General features: G+C 39.3%; 1 protein-coding gene across 2 annotated transcripts in view; it reads left to right on the top strand.

The window, feature by feature from the left end:
- The window catches only part of LOC5563584, a 125,305-nt gene that overhangs the window by 89,060 nt on the left and 12,032 nt on the right, over positions 1-24,213 (top strand). Inside the window, exons 12-13 of one of the 2 annotated variants that reach the window (XM_021849292.1) lie at positions 9,074-10,245; positions 10,372-10,697. In XM_021849292.1, coding sequence (XP_021704984.1) covers positions 9,074-10,245; positions 10,372-10,697 — 1,498 coding nt within the window. Of the gene's footprint in view, positions 1-9,073; positions 10,698-24,213 lie in introns of both variants that reach the window. The other variant, XM_021849290.1, reaches the window with a different exon arrangement.

Raw genomic sequence — 24,213 nt, 5'->3', positions numbered from 1 at the left:
CATAGTTTTAATTCATCTGCAGCACTGTCAAAAATATCTTACTGATAAATTGCCATTCTATTTGCTCAATTTAAGGCTAAAGCTAACCCATCAGTGATATCCATAGTCTATCGCCATCAATGCACGGAAGATGGAGTAGACAGCATGATGTTGATGTGATATAGAATGATCCGAATTGTATCGCAGTCGGCCTATAGAAATTAGCATATTTTAAGCGTTGATATTGACAGCGAGCAACTTCTAATATACTCAAAAATAGTAGTTTTCCACAAAAATAAGGTAAAAGGTAAACTTCAACATTTTTTATTCAAGCGATCAAACAGATTTCGATAAATTCATAGCTTAGAATTCAAAGGGTGTATTCTTACATGGAGCATGTAATAAACTTATAAAATTTTGTAATAGAGTTACACCCAAGAAACAATTTTGGGCTATTACCCAGACAACCAAAATGTACGTATAACGAAATCACCTGGAGGCTCTATATGTGCAAAATTTCACTTATAAGATGTTGCGAAACGGCCTTCTACGTACAAAAGTGGAGGCGATATGCGGGCATATATTATGTGATGAATAATAACATACAATGCGAGTGTATAAATATTCTACCGAACTAACCTGCAATATTATGCGACTTAACTTATGATAACAAATGATGATTTGACAGCTGCTACGGATTGATCCGACTTACTTTGTACGTGTGTACGGGACGAAACAAAATGTACAAATGAACTCAGAAAAAAAGTGTTTTATGCGAGGAAACTCATAAATCTGACGAGTTTATCCACGGTGTTTAGCGAGTTTGATGTAATTAGTATGAATAAACGAGTTGTAACGTGAACTTTCATGCGATTTCTGGTTGTCTGGGTAATAAACATGTCTGCTTAACTAGTGCTTTATAAAAGCTGTGACTGTTGAAAAAAAGTATATGCTGTGTTAAGTGATGATTAAAATGTTGCATAATTCTAAGAAGCACTTAAGTTCCTCACTTTCATGTTATTTCAAAAACTAGTTGAACCAAGGTTGAAATAACGATGATTGATAGTTTAGTTTGGTTGTTTAATAGTTTCTCTATAATATTTGATTGATGAGCTGTTTCTATCCATTCAGATACTGTTGTTCCATATGTGACAAAAAGATGAATTACAAGCTTTTTCAATACTTAACAACACTTAATTTGTCACTTTTTCAGCAATACTTACATGGCTCAGAACTGCAAAGAGGATAAATATATATTTGCTTTCGAATGCATTGAACTTAACGTATCAACCATCATTGTTCGTAATCGGAAAGCTCTTCAACATACAAATATTAACTAACTTCCCAAAAAACTGATGTTTAAGAACAGTTTCTCATAGCTTTTTTATTTAGCTCTCAGTTGTGTACTTGTCTTAGGTAAATTGAAAATGATGGTCATTTGGCATAAAGTCGTTTGGCATAAAGCCGTTTGCCATAAAGTCGTTTGGCATAATGGTCGTTTGGCATAATAGTCGTGAACAATAGCATGCACAGGGGCCCAGATAGCCGTAGCGGTAAACGCGCAGCTATTCAGCAAGACCAAGCTGAGGGTCGTGGGTTCGAATCCCACCGGTCGAGGATCTTTTCGGTTAGAAATTTTCTCGACTTCCCAGGGCATAGGGTATCTTCGTACCTGCCACACGATATACGCATGCAAAAATGGTCATTGGCACAGTAAGCTCTCAGTCAATAACTATGGAAGTGCTCATAAGAACACTCAGCGGAGAAGCAGGCTCTGTCCCAGTGGGGACGTAACGCCAGAAAGAAGAAGAATAGCATGCACAAGGTGTCCTCTTCATAAAATGAATAGTCGTTGTACAGTTGGATGTGGTTCCAATGTGCTTTACATACAGATTATTTAAATTACCCCAAAACGTTATGAACAGAAAGAAAATATGAATAAGGCCGGAACAAATTTGAAATTTTACTTTTATCACAAACCGCCCCCCCCCCCCCCAAATTTCCATAAAAACCAGAGGGGGAAATCAATAAATTGTCTTATTCTCAGTGTTGGTTTTCATTGTTTTTGTGTTTTTTTATCTTATTTTGTAATTTGTCCTTACGATATTACATGGGATAACAGGTGTTATTGGATTATAAGTCCTAAATCTGTTCGTTAATGCTAATAGTTGCGGGATTTTTTTCTTTTAGAACCAAGTTTACACAATTTTTATTGAAACAGTGTAGCCTTTGAGAATAGAATATTGTAGTGCTTTCCATGAACTTTCAATGAACATTCAATTTGTCAAATCAATTCAGCAATTGGCTCTTGAAATTTATTTGAATACATGTTTTCCTAGTAGATTTTCCTTTTTTCTGGATGCATAGCGTGATCATCATACACAAGCTGCGTATCAAATGTCCTTGTCCTTGTCTTCATTGTGTTTGTGTAAACTTTAGGATTCTATTTTTTTTTTCGAAATTCAGGAAAACTCGCGAAATTCGTTTGATCGCTTTAATTCATATGAAAACGTAGTAGTTTTCAGTTTCTTGCCTATGAAAATGGTTTATTTATTTTCGAGTCAAGATTCCTCCAACAATTTTCGTATCTTTCATTTAATTTTGGACTTCTTCTGATTGCGTGTTTGGTTTAAATTTTAAATTGCGACTCTGGTAATAAACTTATTATCTGATCTGTAAAATACAAATAACAATTACTAACACATCGCTGAGTTTACATATTTGAAATGTTTTTTCACTGAGAATTTATACTAAAGTGCAAAATTTGACCAAAAGTATGGAGCCACGACAAAGCCGACAAATTTTATTTTCATCACCTTCGCTACCCGTGAAATTTAAAGAATTTTTCTGCGAATTTCCATTGTCCCTACTTTCAACCAATTATACTGCCGTCCTTCGAATATGTATCTCACAGTCGCTAAGGTATGCAAAGAACATGGCACAAAAGGGCATCGAAGGAAATATATTTCACAGATCAAATTTGCTTCAAATTTATTCAAATCTAGTGTTATATATTAGCAAACAAAATGTTACATATATGCTATATCGAATTAATATTATCTAAATTTAATTCAAAGTTGCATCCAAGTGCAACATTTCTGCAATGTTCCTAAATTTGTAATCAATCCAATTGAAAAGTTTAATATTTTCTCTCACCAAAACTCAAGAAAAAAGATGGCAAAAAACCTGAGATTGTTGTTATGAAAAATCAAACTATGAAAAAAGTTATATATTAATGTTATGCAATATTAACAAATTGACATGATTACACTGCGGAACACGTTTTTGTCTTAAGCACCCAAATACCGCTATACACTCAATTAAGGGTTGCTGAATCCATTGCCGTTTTCAAAAATATCGTAGCACGTCTAGTTTAGGAGATATTGGCTGTTGAAAATGCCAAAATTGACTATTTTAGCCAACTTGCATGCAAGTTTGCCAGCTTGTAAGGCAATTTATTTGCAGAATTCAAACTTTATGTATGTAACAATACCTATCAACAAAGTTTACAATTCTTTCGATGCGGAAAATTTATTTCTTGGTGATTTTAATAAGTATTGCAGTTTCCTATATAAGAGAAACGAAAAATTTTGTATGGAGACAGCAAGCATGTCGAAAAAAATGGTTTAATCTAAATTTAATCGGGCAATTTCAACCAAATTACATCTAAAATGAAAGTATAAGTCCTATTATGCATGCTTGGTGGATAAGATCATAAAAAAGTTTGATAAATTAAACCTTAAAATTTATGTAAACATCAATAAAACCAGTGTTTTATGCAACTTTGGTGACCTGTGGCTAAAAATTGTGACGTGCTGGAACATTTCTGAGAATGGCCTCAGAATCAGCAACCCCAAATCTACTAGAGACACATAATTTGATCCTTGAGACACGCAAACATGTCATTTTTGTTGCGCTGTGTTATTGTTCAATACATTTTGGTTTAACGGTTATATGTGGCAAAAACATGGTTTTGCAGCATATGAGTATAAAATAGTGCTAAATTCACGTGAATTTCGATTTTATAATTTATTGCCCCCCCCCCCTCGACACATTTTGATGGAAAGTGACAAAAGAAGATTTTAAGATTTGTTCCGGCCTAATAGCCTTAGCCCAAATCAGCACTTCTAAAAAAATCGTCGTGTAATAGCAAGTTCAATTTAAATTCATGCTGCAAATCGTGCACATGATATGAATGCTATAAGTCAGTCAATTTCACACTAGTACCGATAATTTTACCGGATTATTACTATTGTCTACCATAATTTTACACGATTCTACCTCAATCCATCTTGCCTTCGGTGCTATTGGAAACACGTTCGTCAGTGATTGTTGAGTTTTTACTTTTTCCCAAGTGAAATACGTTTTTAAACACCGTTTAGAGAAAAACAAAATCGCCCGGAGAGGTAAATCGTCGAAGATTGTTACAACGATCGTGATTTCCAGAATGTATTGTGTTTGTATTTATTTTATCGGATTAAACCTATGGAAACCGTATTCAACTGAGTTTTATTCTTAAAATCTACCTCGATTGTCTACCTTTTATGACATTGTAAATAAAATTGATTGTTCAAAGCGAATTTGAATTGGAAAGCGGTAAATGTAAAATTGCGCGATGAATGAAACTTACATGAATTCCGAAAAGGAGCTTGTAAAATTGAAAACATGTGTTAATTTAGGCGATTTCCAGCATTCCCTTCATGTGCATGACGAATGGTGTGAAACTACATGAAATTTTCTATCCATACCACTACATGATTTTTTTAAATCATGCAACCTCATATGTAAAATCATATGAAGTAACATCAGCAGCGGATTTCACCCGATTCTGTTTTTACACGGGGGATGCGTACCGTGCAAAAAAGTTTTCAGTTCAAAATTTCAAAAACCGTACAAAAAAAGTAACACCATTTCTCGGCGTTTCATGCAAAAATAAGGTTTTGTCGGAAAAAAATGTATGGAAACTTTTTTTTGCACGGCCGTGTAAAAAAATCCGTGCAAAAACAGAATCGGGTGTAGTTTGTTTTATTTAGTACGTCTGAACCAAATAAAAGAATTAAATACTTTCATAGGCTTAACTTGAATACGCGAAGTTTTTGTCATGAAATTTACCAAAAATTTCTTGGATTGAGGCCAAAATGTCATATGAGAAGCGTCCCCAAGTAATCATAATAAGCCAACATCACCTATAAAATCATCACAATAGCACAATAAATACATAGGGGGGCTGGGGGCAAGAAGGACACCTTAAGATATATAGGTTCAAATCATGGTTGATTAGCACAATTTTTGAAGATTATTCCAGTGTAGGGGCAAGATCACCTCTTGTTCTAAATAATGTTATCGATAGATTTCAAAAATATAAGAAACACATGATGATTTTGAAAATGTCCCTTCTTATGAGGTTTTAAAACGAGGCACGGGGCAAGAGTGCCACTCGTATGGGGCAAGAAGACCGCCAGAGCAAAATGACACAAAATTTGTATATTATTATTTCCCCGCCTAAACGATAAATTCTAGAGTAAGTAAAGATTAAAACTGAGGGATAAAAGTTGACTTATAGTTAACAAGTAATTTTACGAAATTAATTTAGTTCTCATCTTATTTGACTGTAACAATAATAGTAATAATTTTCAGAAACCATTTTGAATGTCCAAAATGGCTTATTTTGATTTTATTTAATAGGAAACATTGATTTAATGCAATATTAAACAAGAAAAATAAAAGATCATTTGATTTTATATGAGAAAATTGCGGTGTCCTTCTTGCCCCATAAGACATACTGTTTTTATATATGTAAAACTTAATGTCAAAAGGACTTTTTCGAAAAAAATTCCTCACAGCTATATTTAACAATTGAAAATCATCAATACTGTGCGGAAAAATCAATATGTTTTGTATTTATTGGGAGTCAAACCTTGTTTTCCAGTCTTACATTCTTATAATATTTCGCATTTTTTGCGTTGGTGAGTTAAAGACATTTTTCTAATTTTTTGTACTAAACATTTTTAACTGTAATATTTACACAACCCTTAATTAGTACTCAATTTATACTTATCCTGAGTTTAACATCAAAAAATTCAATTGAACTACGTGAAATTAGAGGTGGTACTATTGCCCCGGGTGTCGCTCTTGCCCCATGCCCCCCTAAAAGCCTTATAACAGCAATTCCCTCGCATAGAAACCCTATAACTGCATCATTAATGCTTCTAAGCCGGATGCATACAGGCATTAAATAAGCATTATACTTGCCAAAAATTCGCGTATAGGGCATTTTTCAATGCTATCCGGTGTTTAGACAAATATTCCACGTGCTTAGTGTTTGCATATATTGGTGAGAGAAAAAAACAATCTTCTCACTACTACAATCACAAACTTTATGTCAAAGATAATCAATGCTCAAATTGATCTCTTTTATCCACAACAATATTCATATTCTGTGGCCGAAGGAGGAAAAAGCAGGACATCAACAATCCAACATTACGGGTGTCTCAGGTGCGAGACGCAATTGAGTAATTTTTCATATTACAAGGATAAAAATGTGGCAATTGTCGTTATACAGACAAAAACGATGCTTTTAATTTATTTTTACTTGTTGTTTGCGGCTTCCATGTTCATTTTTTATTTATTTACATAATGTATCAGTTGCTTGACCGCGTACGCGTTTCTCACATGTTTTGAAGTTGCATTAATGGACAGGAAAGCACGGTTATATCTTGACCCGCTATTTCGCTTTTTCTGGTATTATATTGGCATTATTAAATATCTACCACACTTTTAAAAATAATGAAAATTACTGTGGGCGTAATTCACGTTATGATTCAATGACAAATTATGTAGGTGATGGAACGACACAAAAATGTGTTCTTGAAGATGAATTGATGACAAAAAATGCAATTTTACATTTTAAAGGACACGAAAACGATGGCACTGCAATCGACATTTCCCAAATCAGCCGCTTACGTGGCCGTGCGGTTAGCGGCGTCAGCCGGTTAGGCGTATTGTGAATGCTACGAAGCGTGGGTTCGATTCCCGCTCCAGGCGGTGAAAACTTTTCGTCAAAACGAAAAATTCATCACTGGGCTACTGAGTGTTTCGTGTTGTCCGTTGCCTAATGTTCGTGATTGTGTTCAGTCTGTGCAGCGTTTGGCTGAAGACGGTGTAAATTGTCTTTTAAAATTCACCACAAAGAAAAGACGTAAAACCACATGATATTTTAGGAGTGTGTAAGCATGCAAAATATGACTTAAAATTCCACTTAGCTGATATAGTTTGGATTGAATGACATGAATAAATTTTGAATTAAGTACACCTTGGTGAGTTGAAACGGCTTGGGTAAGATGAAAGGTATCATATTGAAATTTTATAACGATGAGAAATCTTACTACATTAAGTTAACAAATGGAACAAACTTTCAAGAATTAAAACTTGCTAACATTTATTACCCTCATTTTCAAAACTTTGAATTTCATCTTGCCTCATCCATTTCAACTTGCCCCGGTGTGTTTTGAATTGAGCTTGTGGATAAAGCTTGCCGTTTCCATACAAAGCTCTATGTTTTATATGACAAAATACTTTTATTGATATTTAAAAACTAACTTTTGAGCATCGAAAGTATGACAAGTATTCTTTAACTCATAAGAATAGACTTCTGAGGTCAATTAAACAAATGAATTTCCATAAAAGCTGGTAATTTTGCATTTCAGCCAACTTGCTGGAATTGTCATATAATGCATTTTCAACAGTCAGTATCTCGAAAACTTGACGTGCTATGATATTTTTGAAAACGTCAATAGATTCAGCCACCATAAGTTAAGTAAATATCGATATGTTGGTGCTTGGGACAAAAAAAATCAGAGGGGGTTGTGTACAAGACACGACCGCATGACGTTAACTACGCCAAGTGATTTTCCGCATTTGAATTTTAGTCGATTGTCATAGTTGCAGGTTTCCTTTAGTTGAAAATCTAACATAATTTCGTGACGGTCGCAACATTTTAGATATTCAATTGACACCCAGTGTATTGCCGTAAGACGTAGTTAACGTCAAATCCTCAGTATGATCAATCTTATCATTGGGGTAAGAGGTTCCATAATTTAAACCGAATTGCAGAAGATATTATCAAGTTTTTTAATAACAAAAGTTCGACCAGAAACTCTATCTCATTCTCTACTTTGTAAACAGCTGTTATTTTATCTTTTTATTTCGATTATGCTCAAAGATGTCAGCTGATTAACATTAATCAAGACCAACTGTTGAAGTTTCCACAAGCCAATAATTGTTTCAATTCTTCTTTGATTATCCACTGACAAACTACTCTTCAGTTGTTCATTCACGCGCGCCATATGTACGCCTCTCGCATTATCAAGTTTCCTATTCCGGAAAACACCCTATGTAAATCAATTACGGTGCAATGGATATTCAACACTCCGATAAACCCGTTTGGAAAATCATTAGCTATGAGGAGGAAACACATTCAAGTCCTGTCTTCCCTTAGCAGCGCCATTCTCCCAGCAGAAAAGGCGTTCGGACGATGTCAGAGTGCAGCAAGTGTATCGTTCTTACGAACAACACTTGCACGACTAAGCAACAGCACCGAGCCCATTACTAATGCATAAAACTCAATTATGGCATTGGACCAGAAGAAACAAGGATGCAGAAGAAAGTGCTCTTGCCGGCTGCCTCTAACTAATAGTCTCGTTTCTGTCAACTGCATGCCGGAATAACTCAGCTTTCGTTCGCTGTTTCAACCCTTATTTCTCGAAGCATCCGGTCCATGGCAGGACTGTCGTTCTTTGGATTCTCTGTGTCTGATCTAACACCCATTTTTCCACATCTCTTAACACCCCCAACCGGTCTTGCTCTGTACCCCTTCCCCCCTCAACTATAGCCCTAGGTCCGATTGTAAATGTGTATTAAAGGCAAGCAGTATACTAAACTCACTGACCTAGAGCACCAACCGAGCGAACAACTAAAATATATAGCCATGTAGCGAAGCATCTCTGCTCTGAATAACAAATGAACCTTGAAATTAATATTATTCTCTTTTTTCTCCGCTTTGTTCTCACCCGGATTTTCCCCGTCTGTTTTACAGCTTCAAGTGACATCGAATCAAACATCCAGCTCGCCTTCGCTGATCCAGAGCCTGAGTCCAACGTCACCGACTCAGTTGAAGGCACCACCAAGCCCTATTCTGCACACACCGGGGACGTCCGGCCACCATCATCATCATGGGCGAGGTTCAATGCGAGTGTCGTTCAAAGACCGACTCAAGAGTATGCAGCGACAAGAATCCAAGGCAGAAACCCGGACAACTCCTGCCATTCCTGAGGCCTCTGACATGAATCAACACCTACTGGCCAGTGGACCCGTCAAACCCAGCAAACCTTCGGCAGCGCAAGCGCTCAAGGACAAAATTCGATCCTTTGGTCACTTGCAGCGGACCGATGATCATCTGAAACCGTGGTCGAAGCTTAAGTTAGCAACTGTAGTTAGCGTAGGGGGAAGTTATTCCAGTTTGAACAATAGTCTGAACGAAGATTCTCCGATTCTCGAACCTGCCAAAAAGGCAGGCCGTCATAAAACATCAATGCCGGCTGACTTGAACCTGAACTCGCTGGTTTCCACAGCCCCTCCACCGATCTCTTCCGCACCTCCGACGACCACGTCCAGCAAGCCAATGTTTCAACCACCGAGCAAAGTGTTCAGCCGTAGTACGTATATTGAGAAGGCATGCGTGAGTGATAGTGAAGTAGTAAGCAAGAAGCAACCCCCACCTCCACCTGCACGTGTACGAATGAAACCCAAACCGATCAAACTGATCTCCGAACCCAACAGCTACAAAAGCTACGTGTCCATAGACGACCTCTCGCCTGAATATAGCGGCCTTCCGTTTGTCAAGCGCCTCAAAATATTAAACGAACGCCAAAGGCTAGCCCAACTCGAGGCGGCCATGCAAACCCGTAGCCTTAGTCTAGATTGTACAGATTCCAACAGCAGCAACGCCGGATACGAACCCGCAGAGCAGCTGTCTCGTAGCAGGAGCGAAGGTTCCGGTATAGGACCAGCTCGTTCGAAGAGTGCCTCCCCACCAACATCTACCAGCCGTGCAACCCCGCTTAGTCCAGAGTCGAACGAAACGCCCGAAAGGCGTCAACTCAAGAGCATTCTCAAAAAGTTGTCCGAAGACAAGCTGGCCCTCGACCAACGGCAGGGTATTCAAAACCGAGACCTGAAGAAGCTGATGCGAGCCCAAACGGTCGAAGGGTACGTTGCTAGACATAGCAAATTTATGAAGAGCGTTACCTTCAATAGAGACACACTCTCTAGTCCTCCAACCAGCGCTAACGTTTGTGAATCTATTGAAGAACGTACTCTTTTTCCCATCCCTAGCGCACAAAGTACCACTACGACGACTACCACCGCCACTACGAACTCTACCAGCGACGAAAGTTCGGTAGCTACCGTGGCAGAGAACGTCAACTTCACCGCACACGATCCCCACCTACCTCTGGCACCCGCCGTTCCTATCTCTGTTGAGAATGATCTGCAGGCTGAAGACGATCAACATGCGCTGGTCGTCAGCAATAACGGGTACTACGATCCCTCGGTCGATCCACGGTACATCACCAATGGCGATCCGCACCATCAGCTCATCGACGATTCACCCTCGAAAGGCTCGCTTTCGGCGTTCGGAGGGCAGAGGAAAATCATCAAAGGTACGTGTAGCGATCTCATCGCACGTTTCTATCTTACCGATACACGCTTCCAGTCCTATGAATCATCCGCGAAATTGGCTCCCTACATCCGACTCTCATACGTAGTTACGCTTGTTTTGAGTTTTCAACGGTAGATTTGTCGAAATATCAGTTTTGAATGTTTCTTCTTCACTTGATCATTTCACACTTTCAAAATTGTCCGGCATCTCTAGTGTAAGTTTTAGATTGCTTTTTTACAGGTACACCGAAACACGCTGCTTCCGATTGGGTTTGCTTTCTCATATATTTCCGACTTAACAGTTTCTAAAGCTATGGACGCTTCCTACACGATCTCTACACTATGCTTGATGCTTTTGTACATTCTTACACCAATTCTAAAGTAGATTATCAGCACGATACAGACCTTCTAAGTTCGAGTTTTGAATGCGACAGATCGTCCAGTTTAGATTAGGCTAAATTTTCAACTCGAAAATTTATAAATCAAACTTAAGGAGATAAATTTACCCTCCTGACACTTATCATGAGACAATCGCTCATGCCACCTTTACAAAGAGTTGAACGTAAGGACAAGTGAATCAATTGTCAACCAACACCCAGCAATAAAGACATTATCCTCTCCTATTATTGTTGCAACAATTCTGTTCCGCAACAACAGGTGATCACCACTTGAACAGAATATGACATGCGTTCCAGAACTTTTTCCGTGTTGGTAGGTAAACATTGTCACCTTAAAATTCGATTTTGTCTTTGAAATAACTGATTAATCACGAGTTGGAAAAGTTGCAACAATGTTGCCAGCTGTGATTGTCATGACAATTTTTCATTTGATTGTATCCCAATCCGCAAAACTTGGGATAAACGGGTGTGACCGCGCTTGCTTTGTTGTTCGTTTTTCGTCTGTTATGATGACAACTTAATTCACTAAATAGAACCCGTTTCAATCTGCAAGAGTGCGTTTTCAAAAGTTCCGTAGATCCGAAACATTTAATCTATTTTCTTATACAAACGGTAGGCCAATGTACTTTTCCGATACTAATATAGGAATGTTTCTTGACGTGTTCAGAACATTGTACAACATTTCCCAGAAACCCATTCCTCAGAATGACATTCCACAGAACATAATTCCCTAGAATGAGACATTCCCTAGAGAAACAAAATTTAGGACTGTTAAAAAACAGCAGAATTTTAGTTTCCATAAAAAATAACATTTTTGTTTTTAAGAAAGGACTTTCAGTTTGTTGCAGTTTGATTGGAGGATCTTCAAATCTATAATGAACCTATGATTGGAAATGTAACTTTTTTTTCAGATTCGAATAATCGTGAATAAAAAGAAGAATAACACATTGATTACGAAAAAAATATTTCGAGCATCCCTAACGAACCAAACTTGTTCAGGTCGCTGATTTTGACAGCTATATCTCTTGGGCTTTGAATATGTATGCTAGAGATATCTTCGACAAAATATTTGGAAATAAGTTGCACAAAATGTAGTGTATGATTCCTTTGGTTTATATCTAGATTACATGTAACTGATCTAGATCATTTTTATCTTTCATCATAAACGTGCTAGTTCAAAACTTCCTTCTGCAATGTTGTTCAGTGAGAAATTTTTGATATGTTTTCAACATAATTTGCTTGTATGTGTGCAGTGAACATGTTTGAGCAGCTATTTCGAGTTTGATTACACTCAATATTTATATTACTGAGGAGAACTAAGTATCCTCTTATCTTAACTGTTTACCAATAAACCGACATATAATGCAGTGACATGTAGTTTTTTCGACATAAATTCGATTGCAGTCCAGAGAACACTTTTGATTAGTAATAGAAATTTGAAATAACACTCAAAAAATGTAGTTACTTAAAACTCTTCAAGAATTCTTAGATGTATTTTATTTTTATTTATTGTAAAAGTCTTCAACAAAACTAACTATTGTACAGATTATAGCTTATGCGCTAATTCTTAATCTAAATACATTTTTGGACAATTTAAAGTCAAACAAGTGGTACACTTCATTAAAACGTTGACAACACACATTTAGAGGGTTATTCTCAGAGTTGGGAAAAGTTCTGAGATTCACACTACAGTAGGCAAGCGTAGCGAATCACAGTCACCGGAGCCAGTGAAACTCACGCGTATCGCTGCTGTAGGCAAAATGCCTTGAAAATAGCAAAACACCCGTTGCTAAGGGCAACCCAAAACTAATGTAGAAAAATGTTCTATTTCCCGTTGCATTTCCCGCATATGCAGCCTTCAATGACACTCCTCATTTAGGATGTGAACCGTTTCACCAGTTCGTTTAACTATTAGTTAAAATTTGACATTTCGATAGTTATTTTCCCCTCAAATGGTTAAATTGAACATCGCAGTCGACCCATTTGAGCTTTGACAGTCGAGTAGTTATTTCAGAACAAAGTTGACAGATGATTAGTTATTCTCAAATTCACGGGAGCAAGAAATTACTTTCGAACTGTCAAGTTTAACCATGCTCCAGGGCAGGAGGGGAAATAACTATCGTGCTGTCAAATTTTAACTAAAAGTTAAACGATCTGGTGAAACGGTTCACAGCCTTAGATAATTCATGTACCCAACATAGGCTACTTGATGAGATTCACAATTTTGAAGTACTGTATTAGGAGAGCCACGTGATTTTCGCAAAAACTCAAGCCTACTACTATTACCATTCCCAGCACTGGTTATTCTGCCCATACTGGGTGTGATGCGTAGCCCTTCTGAAGAAATTGAATATACTCATCAACCTTCCCGGTGCGTTGAAGCGTAGCCTTTCCAAGATATCGGAGCAGTCAAGGTTGTTGTTGAGCAGGTCGAATATCAACAATCGTTGAAGAAGTTCCCATCGATTCTGTAGTGTAGGCAACTTTATTAGGGGGCGAAACGCTGTACATAAGGAGGGACATGGTGATTGTTATCTCGAAACGAACAAATTATGATCGCATATATCATTTTGATATTGAAAAGATGTTCGAAAATTTTATAAATCTCAGCGCTATAGCTCAACATCTGAAAATATGTGAACAAGGTCAAAATTAGTTATTCGACAAGAAACAAAACACATGCAACATCAAATGGCGAGAACAGTGTGACGTCAGGATAACCTCTAGGAGCAAAAAGTAATCTCAGAAAGCGAAGAACCTGATGCTCTTATTTCTATAATCTTTAATCTGATTGGCATAGCTGATTAGTTAACATCTCTGTCCATAGATTTTAAGGTTGAGGGTTCGATTTTGGTAGCTGACTTTTTGATTATTTGTTTTCTTCGCCATCTGTCATATCATATTTTACGCCAGATGTTGTTTTGATCTTAAAATATCTAAATAAGATATTGTTCAATACTTCTCCATATTAATTTTTGATCTTTTGACTCTTATCTCCAACAAACCAAAAGCTGATTAAGATCGTCAGTAATTATTTTAGAACAACAAAATATGACCTTGGTCAGCTTTTTCCACCTGCTCGGGATATGTTGCGAGAATCTGAGCTTAGTATCGATCGTAATTCCTAACTCTTTAACGTATGCAACTCTCTCCAACACGCTATCGCCCATAGTGTACCCAAAAGCGAACGTTGGTTGTAACCGCGAGAATGTAATTACGTTGCTTTTTCTAATGTTCAAAATGAAAAATGATATGATTTCCTTGTACCAATCCAGCAGATGGTCGATATCCATTTGTAGTGCGCAGCAATCTACAGGAGATGTCAACACACGGAAGAATAAGTTTTTAAAGCTGTTTTCATATAAACCTAATTTCAAAGTGATAACAATAAAATATATTTTAAAACTTTAGTGAACATGTTCCAACAGAAATACTAATTTTGAACTACACTAAAAATTTCTTTAATTGAAAAATCTACGAAAAACCCTAAACTGATTACCGGTAAAACAATGTTCAAAGCAATGACATGTAGTTTTTGTGGCATTAATTCTTTTTTAGCAATCTGGTGAATATATTTATACAGCAATAGTATTTTATGGATACACTCAAAATTTCTTTTACTAAAAACTACAAAAAAATGTTTCAATGGTGTGCCTTTGAAATAAGTATCAAAGCAACGGTGGCCATCGCCTTCGCAGGCCTGACCTTCTGTGTCTGTGTTCTCTGCGCCATTCAGGTGTTCATCGTAGTGCTGTTTCCACCTTTCGATCACCTCGCGTTCGTCCGTCAAAATGCTCCCATCCTTATCCCGGTACATTTCAGTTCGCGGCACGAAGCCTTTGCGGGATGTGTTGAGCCTCTGATAGAACTTCCGCGTTTCTTGAGAATGGTACAGCAACTCCATCTCTTGGCATTCCACTTATTCCAGGCAGCATTTTTTGTTCCGGAATAGGCGGGTTTGCTGTTTCCGCTTCAGTCTGTATCGTTTCACGTTTTGCCGCGTATCATGCTGCAGCATTGCAGCCCGCGATGCATTCTTCTCCTCTAAAACCTCCTGGCATTGCTCGTCGAACCAATCGTTTCTTGAGCTTCGTTCTACATATCCGACAATGCCTTCGACAGCGTCGTTAATGACTGCTTTGATAGTCCTCCAGCAATCCTCAAGAGGGGCCCTAGCGAGCTCGCCCTCATCCGGTAACGCTGCCTCAAGATGCTGCGCGTACGCATTGGCGACATCCGGTTGTATCAGTCGCGCTAGATTACACCGAAGCGGGCGTCGGTACCATACATCGTTGATGCCGGATAGTTTTGGGCGCAGTTTCACCACCAACAGGTAGGGTCGGAGTCAATGTTAGCGCCACGATAGGTTCTGACATCGGTTATGTCGAAGAAGTGCCGTCCATCGATCAAAATGTGGTCGATTTGCGATTCTGTATGCTGAAGTGATCTCCAGGTGTACCGATACGGGAGGCTGTGCTGGAAATAGGTGCTACGAATGGCCATGTTCTTGAAGGCGGCAACATCTATCAGTCGTAGGCCGTTCTCGTTCGTCAGCTAATAGGCACTGAACTTTCCAATCATCGGTCTGAACTCCTCCTCCTGGCCAACCTGAGCGTTCAAATCTCCTATGATGATCTTGACGTCGTGGCTTGGGCAGCGGTCGTACTCGCATTCGAGCTGCGCGTAAAATGCGTCCTTGTCATCATCAGTGCTTCCGGAATGAGGGCTATGTACGTTTATGATGCTGTAGTTGAAGAACCGGCCTTTGAGCCTCAACTTGCACATTCTTTCGTTGATCGGCCACCACCCGATCGCGCGCCTTTGCATATCACCCATCACTATAAAAGCTGTTCCCAGCTCACGTGTGTTGCCACAGCTCTGGTAGATGGTATGATTACCTCTAAACGTTCGCACCATCTAACCTGTCCAGCACACCTCCTGCAGCGCTACAATGTCGAAACCGCGGATCTTCAGTACATCGGAGAGTATGCGTGTGCTTCCGATGAAGTTGAGAGATTTTCAGTTCCACGTATCGAATTTCCAATCGCTAGTCCATTTCAGTCGCTGTGGTCTTTGCCGATTGTTCTGGTCCGTATTCTCTCGTTGACGTTCCTGTGCTGATATGTTTTTACGGTTGGCTTGCAGGGCCTGACACCAACCCCCTAGATTTCCGGAAGACCATTCCCCCTAAATGTTCGGAGGACCATAGTGCGTAGTTTAGTTTAGAGTCCTCTCTGGCACTCGGACGATGATCTGCCGCCCCTGACATTGGGAACAGACGCTGTTGTGAGCCGCTCCTAACATGGAGTATAGACGCTCCAGGTTTGCAGAAGTAAAAGCAAAAGCTATTTGGGATGCTAATTGGGTTCTCTGGTTCTCACGGTCTATTGTGGATGTACGTCTCCAGTGAATGAATTTTCTTTATTAGAGAGACTTTCAGCCCTTGGCTGGTTCGTCTTACGTCTCCAGTGTGGTAACAGAGAAAAAAGGTAAAACGAATCTGTACCACGCCACCTTTACTTGGCTTAGGCTACAAGTGCTATGTCCCCCCGGAACTACCTCATGATATTACTTCAGAGGGCTGAGGACTTGTTGATGCCTCTACGCCATTTCGTCTCCTCTTGTTCTATTAGCTCTGGCTGTAATTTGTCTCTTCAACGTTACTTACATTATGGGGCCGGACACACGCCAGTGTTATGTGAGACTTTTTACGATAGATGCTACTGTGTTTGTTGGTACGGATTACTCTACTGCTCTGCTCGTCATGCTCTTCGGGCGGGCCGGTTGTATGCCGAAGTCGGTCTTGCGATTCCGGTTGAAAGGTGACTTCCCGTTCGCAAGCACCCCAAAGCCGGCGGTTCGGCGTGATCGATACCACCCGACGTTGCTCCTAACGGTGACTAGTTTCACTCTGATAGTGAGTTCTCCGACGGAGGAATATCTCCCGAAACCAGCAACGATACGCTTTTTCCATACTCCATTGTTGGCCGGTAGAGAGTTGAAGTCGGCCCAGAGATTCCGGTTAGAAGGTGCTTCGACGATTCAAACCGGTGATACACTCGTACTACTCAGAATAGCCCCCGACGGTGGATCTATCCTAATCCGACGAATATTTCCCCAGCGGCAGTAGATCTCCCGAACCGATGCTATTACGCGACCTACTCAGCTAGTCACCAGCAATGAACATAGCCTACTCCGAAGCTGGCCAGGCAGATGCCGAGGTGCATGCTGCGATTCCGGTAAATCTACTCTATCTATCTAAGCTAGTTCTCGGTAGATCTAGCCTACTCCGACTAGATGGTGGTCGGTTTAGTGCTGAGGTCAATCCTGCCATTTTGGCGGAGGAAGGCTTCCGGTTCGCAGGTGCCCCGACTACCTATCACCGATACGCTTGAACTACTCGGCCTAGTTCCCGACGGAGCAGCTAGCCTACTCCGGTCTTGGCCCGATACCTTCTGGTCTTCTCGCCATTTCTGTTGCATCGTCGACATTATATGCGTTATCGCTCTGTTCAGCGCGTGTGACGTACTTCCAGGTTGACATATATTCCACACGATGTTATTGGGGATTAAATTTCCGTCGATGCTTCCGAGCATTTCGATCCACACTTCCACGTATATTGGGCAGTCAGAAACTACATGTTGCGGTGTCTCCTCGATGTTTGAGCTGTGCGGCGACTTTGCATGCCCGAATCTATGGAGATACTTTCTGAAACATTCATGACCTTATAGGAACTATGTCAGGCAGAATTTCACACCTCCATGCTTCCTATTCATTCACATCGACAGGTTTGGGAAAAGCCGGTGGATCTATCTTCCTTTCTCCGCGCAGTCCCACTCGTTCTGCCATTCGATATTCGTGATCAAACGTCAACATCCCTCCGCAAAATCGCTAGTGTTTGGAGGGGATTTTAACCTCCAAATTTCCAAATAACCTCCAAATCATCACCTACAAGTTAGTTCTAATAACCTCCGTTATATAAAATATGGTGGCGCGTCGTGATGCAAATGGGAATCATACCAGCTATAACGCATACAGCATCTGATGACATCGTTTTACACACACTCACGACTCGCATTGCCATCAGTCGAAACGCTCTGTTCAGCTTTTCGCAGTTCCGCTTTGTTTCTAGTGCTTTGTCCCAAGCAGGAGCTCCATACCTCAGTATTGACGCTGAGACGTTAGCTAGCAAACGCCTTGTACAGCTGCTAGGCCGCCTAAATTTGGCATGAGTCTCCCTATTGCTTTCATTGCCTTCTCGGACTTTTCACATGCGTAATCAACGTGGCTGTTAAAATTCAGTCGATCGTCAACTATTGCTCCCAGGCAGAGCCGTGCGTTTTCGAAAGCATTTCGTGATACACGAAGGCTTGGTTGTGTTGTCTCGATGGTGACGAACGACCGCGTCGCTTCGTTCCACATTCATTCGTTTCACTGCTGGACTGAAAGCAACGAACAAGAAAGGTGAAACGAAATAGTAAGAATTTCGTTTTAGTTGATTCCATTGAAATACATCGAAATGTTTAAAATTGAATGTTACCTATTTTTGCAATAGTAGTTTATGTAAGTTGTTAAGTAATAAATTAGGATTCAGAAACAATGCGAGCCACCACGTCGTTCATTTTAATTAATCAGCTCCTAAAGTTAGAGACTACCGATTGAAAGTCCCACTCGATGCGGTGAGGCTCTGATTTATGACGCGCGATGCACAAGCAGCACGAAAGAAATGAGAGACTACGCTTGCTGCGATGAAAGGAAACGTTTGTCGGATCGAAACGAAACAGTAGAGTCTCAATTGAAATCACATACCTTTCGACGGTGACCTCCATCTGCTGAACCGCCTTGCAGCTGCTGACTAAGGTCATTTTCGGGATTTTGCAACCCCCCACCCATGATGAGATATTTTGTATGAAAATAAAAAATAAATTGTATTACGCGTAGGAAATCTCAAACCCTTTCCTCCCCCTCTAAAAACACTTACCGTAAAACGGGGTAACTTTGATAGTTTTTTCGAAGAAAACTTGAATATTTATGCATGCTGTTTCAAAGAATTTTGATTCATATTTTTAAAACAAGTACTGGTATCCTAACTATCGATTCCAGTTGATAGATTTCCAAAAGATTTATTCTTAATGGATATATAATTTTTCATATAATCGAAAGTCGGTTTTCTGTTTTGGGGTAACTTTGATAATGGAGCATCGCGCGAACAAAATTGAATGAATTACAGAACATTTGTAGGGCGTTGCATATCTTTAGGCGTTTAACGCTATATGGAAATTTCTGACTTAGATTACAAAAATGGTCCCAGTTTGTAAAAATGGTATTCGCTAAGAGTTTTGAGACCGAATTCGAGTTCTACTATAACTAGGCTATCAAGTATAAGTGACGAATTCATTATGACTTCATCAAATAGTGATCGTAGAACAGATTGTTTGAGAGCATTTCAAAATTGCTAAAATCTTATAAATTTTCCATATATGCATATAAATCCTCAAATGTACTTGATTCCAACGAAAATAGCTTTAACATGAAGTGTCATACTAATACTCTTTACTTTTGCATTCGTTTTGCTTAACAGATTAACAGGAACTTTGTTATTTCGTTTAGTATGTTGAGAGTCTCGCATTATCAAAGTTACCCGCATTATCAAAGTTACCCCGTTTTACGGTACATAATTAATGGACGGTCCCTAACAGTATCTCTGTTTTGTGGTGAGCTATCTGCAGTTTGACTACGCTCATCCACCCCTCGATTGCGTCAATTGCTTCTATCACCGAAATCTCCTTTCTTCTAGCGCCTCGTCCATAATCGTTAGTTACTCATCATTCGCAAAATCAACAATCTTCACCTTCCTGGGTAGTCGCAGTGTGAAGACTCCGTCCTACATCCCGTTCCAAAGAGTTGGACCGAGAATGGAATCTTGAGGGAAGCCCGCTGTAATATGCATTGACTTCTGCCCTTCATTTGTTCGTATACCAAGATTCTGCTCTAGAAGTAGCTTTTCAGGATCTTGCACAGATAGTCGAGAACCTGCATTCTATGAAGTGTTGTCGCGATGGCCTCCCAGTTGACGCTGTTGAATTCATTTGTCACCAAGGTGCTCCCCTGACCGTTATTATCAGAAAAAAATCTCCATTGAATCTGTGCTTACCAGTCGTATTCTATAGCTAAGCTGCATGTCTGGGCAAAATTTCATAAAAATCGTAGGGCCCATTTTGAAGTTACGCCCTTTTGATTGTATAAATCCACAATTCCATTGAGCTCTCGCCGAGCGGTGTCACGAACACATGCGCAAATTTGCTGGTTGAAAATACTGCCTCTTGATTTTGCTGGGAACAGCTGATCTTTGTTTATATTTTCCACCAGCAATTTTTTAGTAGTGTTGGTGTCATGTAACGTGTATGTACATGAGCGCAGAAACCACTATAGGAAATCTGAGATATTTAAACTTTAAAAGGTAATAGTCACTATAATTTAATATAATTAATTAGGCATTAAAAATACCGTTAAGCATGTTCAAATGCTTTCAATCACACATTGCTTTTATATGCCGTCAAAATTCCATCACTGATTTTTCATAGGCTCAAGTGGTATGAGGCATTACGAAGCCAAATTATTTTTAAGCAACAATATTCTGGATAGTTTAGTGAAGCAATGGACTCACGAATCAGATTATTCAACATGCAATTCATGTTGTATATCGAAGCACAAGTTAATGTTAAACAATACTTTTGGACTTGAATTTTTGGTTATGCGTTGCAGATGAAATTAACGATGTAGAAAGCAGTGATGAAAAATTGGAAAAAAATAATGCAAAGTATAGAACATCCTTTATTATTTTGTTAAATAGAATTCAAAATTATAAAACATACAGAGCTTATTTTAAATATTTGTCTTTGTCACCTGTGAAAATTTGGTTTGGCAAAGTATGATTTATTTTCGTGTTTCTTCATTGATTAGAGCAGCGGGTGGGTCTCAACTTCACAGACACAGTTCGCGATCAGAAAAAAAGTTTACAGATAAATAATCAATTTGTGTAGGATTTAAACCTGTTATGGTAGATAAAAAGGCAGGCAACCAACTCGGCCACAGAATTTAAGATTTTCCAGTAACAAAAACTGGAAGTAAAGTTTTTTTTTTATTTACCCTTAACTTTGAGTTCCATTGCCACGAATGCCATGAATCTGGAGACCATAACCTCGTGTTCCAATTCCTAGAATGGCGTTACTTCAAATTCCATTATCACAGGCAATGTCATTCAATGTTGTCATAAATTCAGGACAATAGCATTCAGCATAATGATGCGTTCAGGGTGATAACTCTCGGGTTAATGACATTCGGGGAAATGGATTTCGGGGTTATCAGGTAGAATCATTTCAAGAAAGGTTTGATTTGAGTATTGATTTTTTTTTAGAAAGACGTGTAAAATTAAGCCCTGCAAGTCATATTGATTTTAAAATCAGTGAATCCAAACAATACCAAATATTTCTTACTTTTCTTTAATGTATTTCAAGTATTGAGGCTTACTCTTCACGAGTTAGCTTGAGAATGGGTTGATTGATTTATACAATTCTCTTACTATTGTATTTATCAAGCACTCCTACGTGTTTGTGAGGTCGAGAAGACAGGGAAAGCCACATGTAAAATTGAAGACTTGTGAATAATTTAAATGTTGTAATGTTTGCTACAAATAATCACAAAAGTATTGATAATGGTCTAGAGTACCTTAGTTTGGCCAATAGTGCAACTCAGGTTTAAGTTCTGGTGCAGTATAAAGTTAGCCATAACAGCGGCAGCTATTTTATGACTAATAATAACAATACAAAATTGGCTCCGTAATGCCTTATGCCACTTGGGCCGATGAAAATTCAGTCAATTTTGAAAGAATTTGACGGCATGTAAGTGTAATGCGTCGTTGATAACATTTGAACATGCTTATCGGTATTAGAATGCCTGATAATTCTATTTAAAATTTGTGATTTTAAAAATTACACTTCAAAAATGGCGTAACTCAAAATTTCGACGATCTTCTCATTCAAAACTACGCCCAGAGGTTACAAATAACTGAAAACACCTATTGTGAACTAAATTTTGTTGGTTTATTTCTTCTGATAATCATGGCGAATAAAAATCCGTTTAAATATCTCAGATTTTCTATGGAATTGTTGATTTATATAATCAAAAGGGCGTAACTTCAAAACGGGCCCTACGATTTTTTTTGAAATTCTGCCCAGACATGCAGCTTAGCTATAGAAAACGACTGGTGACCACAGATTTGATGGAGATTTTTTTCTGATAATAACGGTCAGGGGAGCACCGTGGTCACATATATCGTGACCATGGCGCAGTATCGATCTCCTTTTCGTTTCTGCTTCGACGCCTTTTCAGCTCACTCGAGTACTGTTCGTATTGCGTCTACCGTTGATAAGCTTCTGCGGAATCCATACTGCTTTCGCGACAACCCGCGCTTACTCACCGTATACTTCGTCAGCTTCTTAAGGATGATTCTTTCCGGGATTTTTACGAGCGTATCCAGCAGGCAAATGGACCTAAAAGAGACTGGATCCCCCACTGGCTTTCCTGACTTCGGCAGCAGTACCATCTGGACCAGGGGCATTCTTCAATTTTAGTCGTTTCGTCGCTTCTACAAGCTTCTACAGGCTCCCCGAGGTCAACTTCAGCTTGTCTGAAGTTGACCTCGGGGCTGACGCAGCTCCTTGTAACAATAAGATTTACTAAAGCTATCAATGCAAATCCAAGCCAAGTATTTGCCATAGTGTACTGATAGCTTAGGCTTGATCTCCCGTTTGAGTCCAGTCCTAGCTTTTCGAAAAGCCATCCTTCGCTCCCTTCTCTCCATTTCCATCCCTGCTTTCTGAGCCCGCGTTCTGTGTAATTCCATAAGTAACCTGGTCGCCATTTGTTCCTGGGCCCCAGTTTTTGTGGCATAGTTGCGCCACAAGCCGTTACCATCCTTTGTGTTACCTCGGTGGCGTCGATATCCTCGTTATCGCCGTCATGACGAAGTGCCTCAACGAATAGTTTCTTGTTAAAGGCTTTCATCTTCCACTTCCGCTCGCTAGTTATTTTTCCCATTGTTGGCACAGGGTTCCGTTGACCGATGCGGTAGCGAATCGCTTGATAGTCACTAAACTACTCCAGTTCATGTGCCAACAATGCAGGACTACAAAACTTAACGCCAATCATGGATTCCCTTCCGTTTCTTCGAAATGTGCTAACGGAGCCTTCTTAACACAATCGCTAAAGCTTCCTTCTGGATATATCCTCTTGCATTGGTCACTCTGCTGCCTCACACCACAGCTCAGACATTGAATTCTCCTGCAATGAGTATCGCCTTCCTTCCGATCAACTTGTCAGTTAGCTGATCCACCATCTGGAGGAGGTGCGACTAAAAATAATCAATAGACCACTGGCTACGCTTGTAGATTGGAGGAATTGTTGTAGGAACCCTTCGCAGAAACATTTGGAAGAAATGTTTGCATAATGACTATAGAAGTTCTAGTGTCTTTTCTGAAAGAATTGAATGCCCATTAATTATAGTTTTGGTTCTGCAAATTGCGATGATCAGAACATTACCGAAATCAGAATTATATCGAAGTTAAAGCTAAACGATAAAATATATTGAAGGAACCTCCACACTAAAAGAAATAAACTACTTTCAAAAACAAAACACTTTAATTTCCTACGATTTTCTTATTAATTCTCCATATTTAATCAATTTCACGGGATTCCTAAAGCCAGAATAATAATGATTGCACAGTTAATAAATGATTATAATTCATTTCTATCAGCCGCAGTTAAAAATAACAGAAGTTGATACAATTTTGTTAGAGATAGCACAGTACTGTCTTCGGCGAAGTTTCAGTGCTAAGAACGATCTACCTTTAGGAGTTGAGGATCATCCTTTTAGTTGAGAACTTGGCCGGTAGGGGCGCTTTTTCTGATTTGCACTATATGAACCATGAGGGATAAGAATGCAAAATTTTGTAACATATGATATCTCTAGATCCTGATGTTTTGGAAGGTTAGTGTCTTCGGAAGAGTTGTTCAGTAGCTCAAGGGCTGACATGCGGTGGTCATTCTGATACGGAATTAC

Source organism: Aedes aegypti, chromosome 3 (genome assembly GCF_002204515.2).
Source record: "Aedes aegypti strain LVP_AGWG chromosome 3, AaegL5.0 Primary Assembly, whole genome shotgun sequence".
Lineage (NCBI taxonomy): Eukaryota > Metazoa > Arthropoda > Insecta > Diptera > Culicidae > Aedes > Aedes aegypti.
Note: the sequence above shows the minus strand (reverse complement) of the source record. Positions and strands in the feature narration are given on the sequence as shown.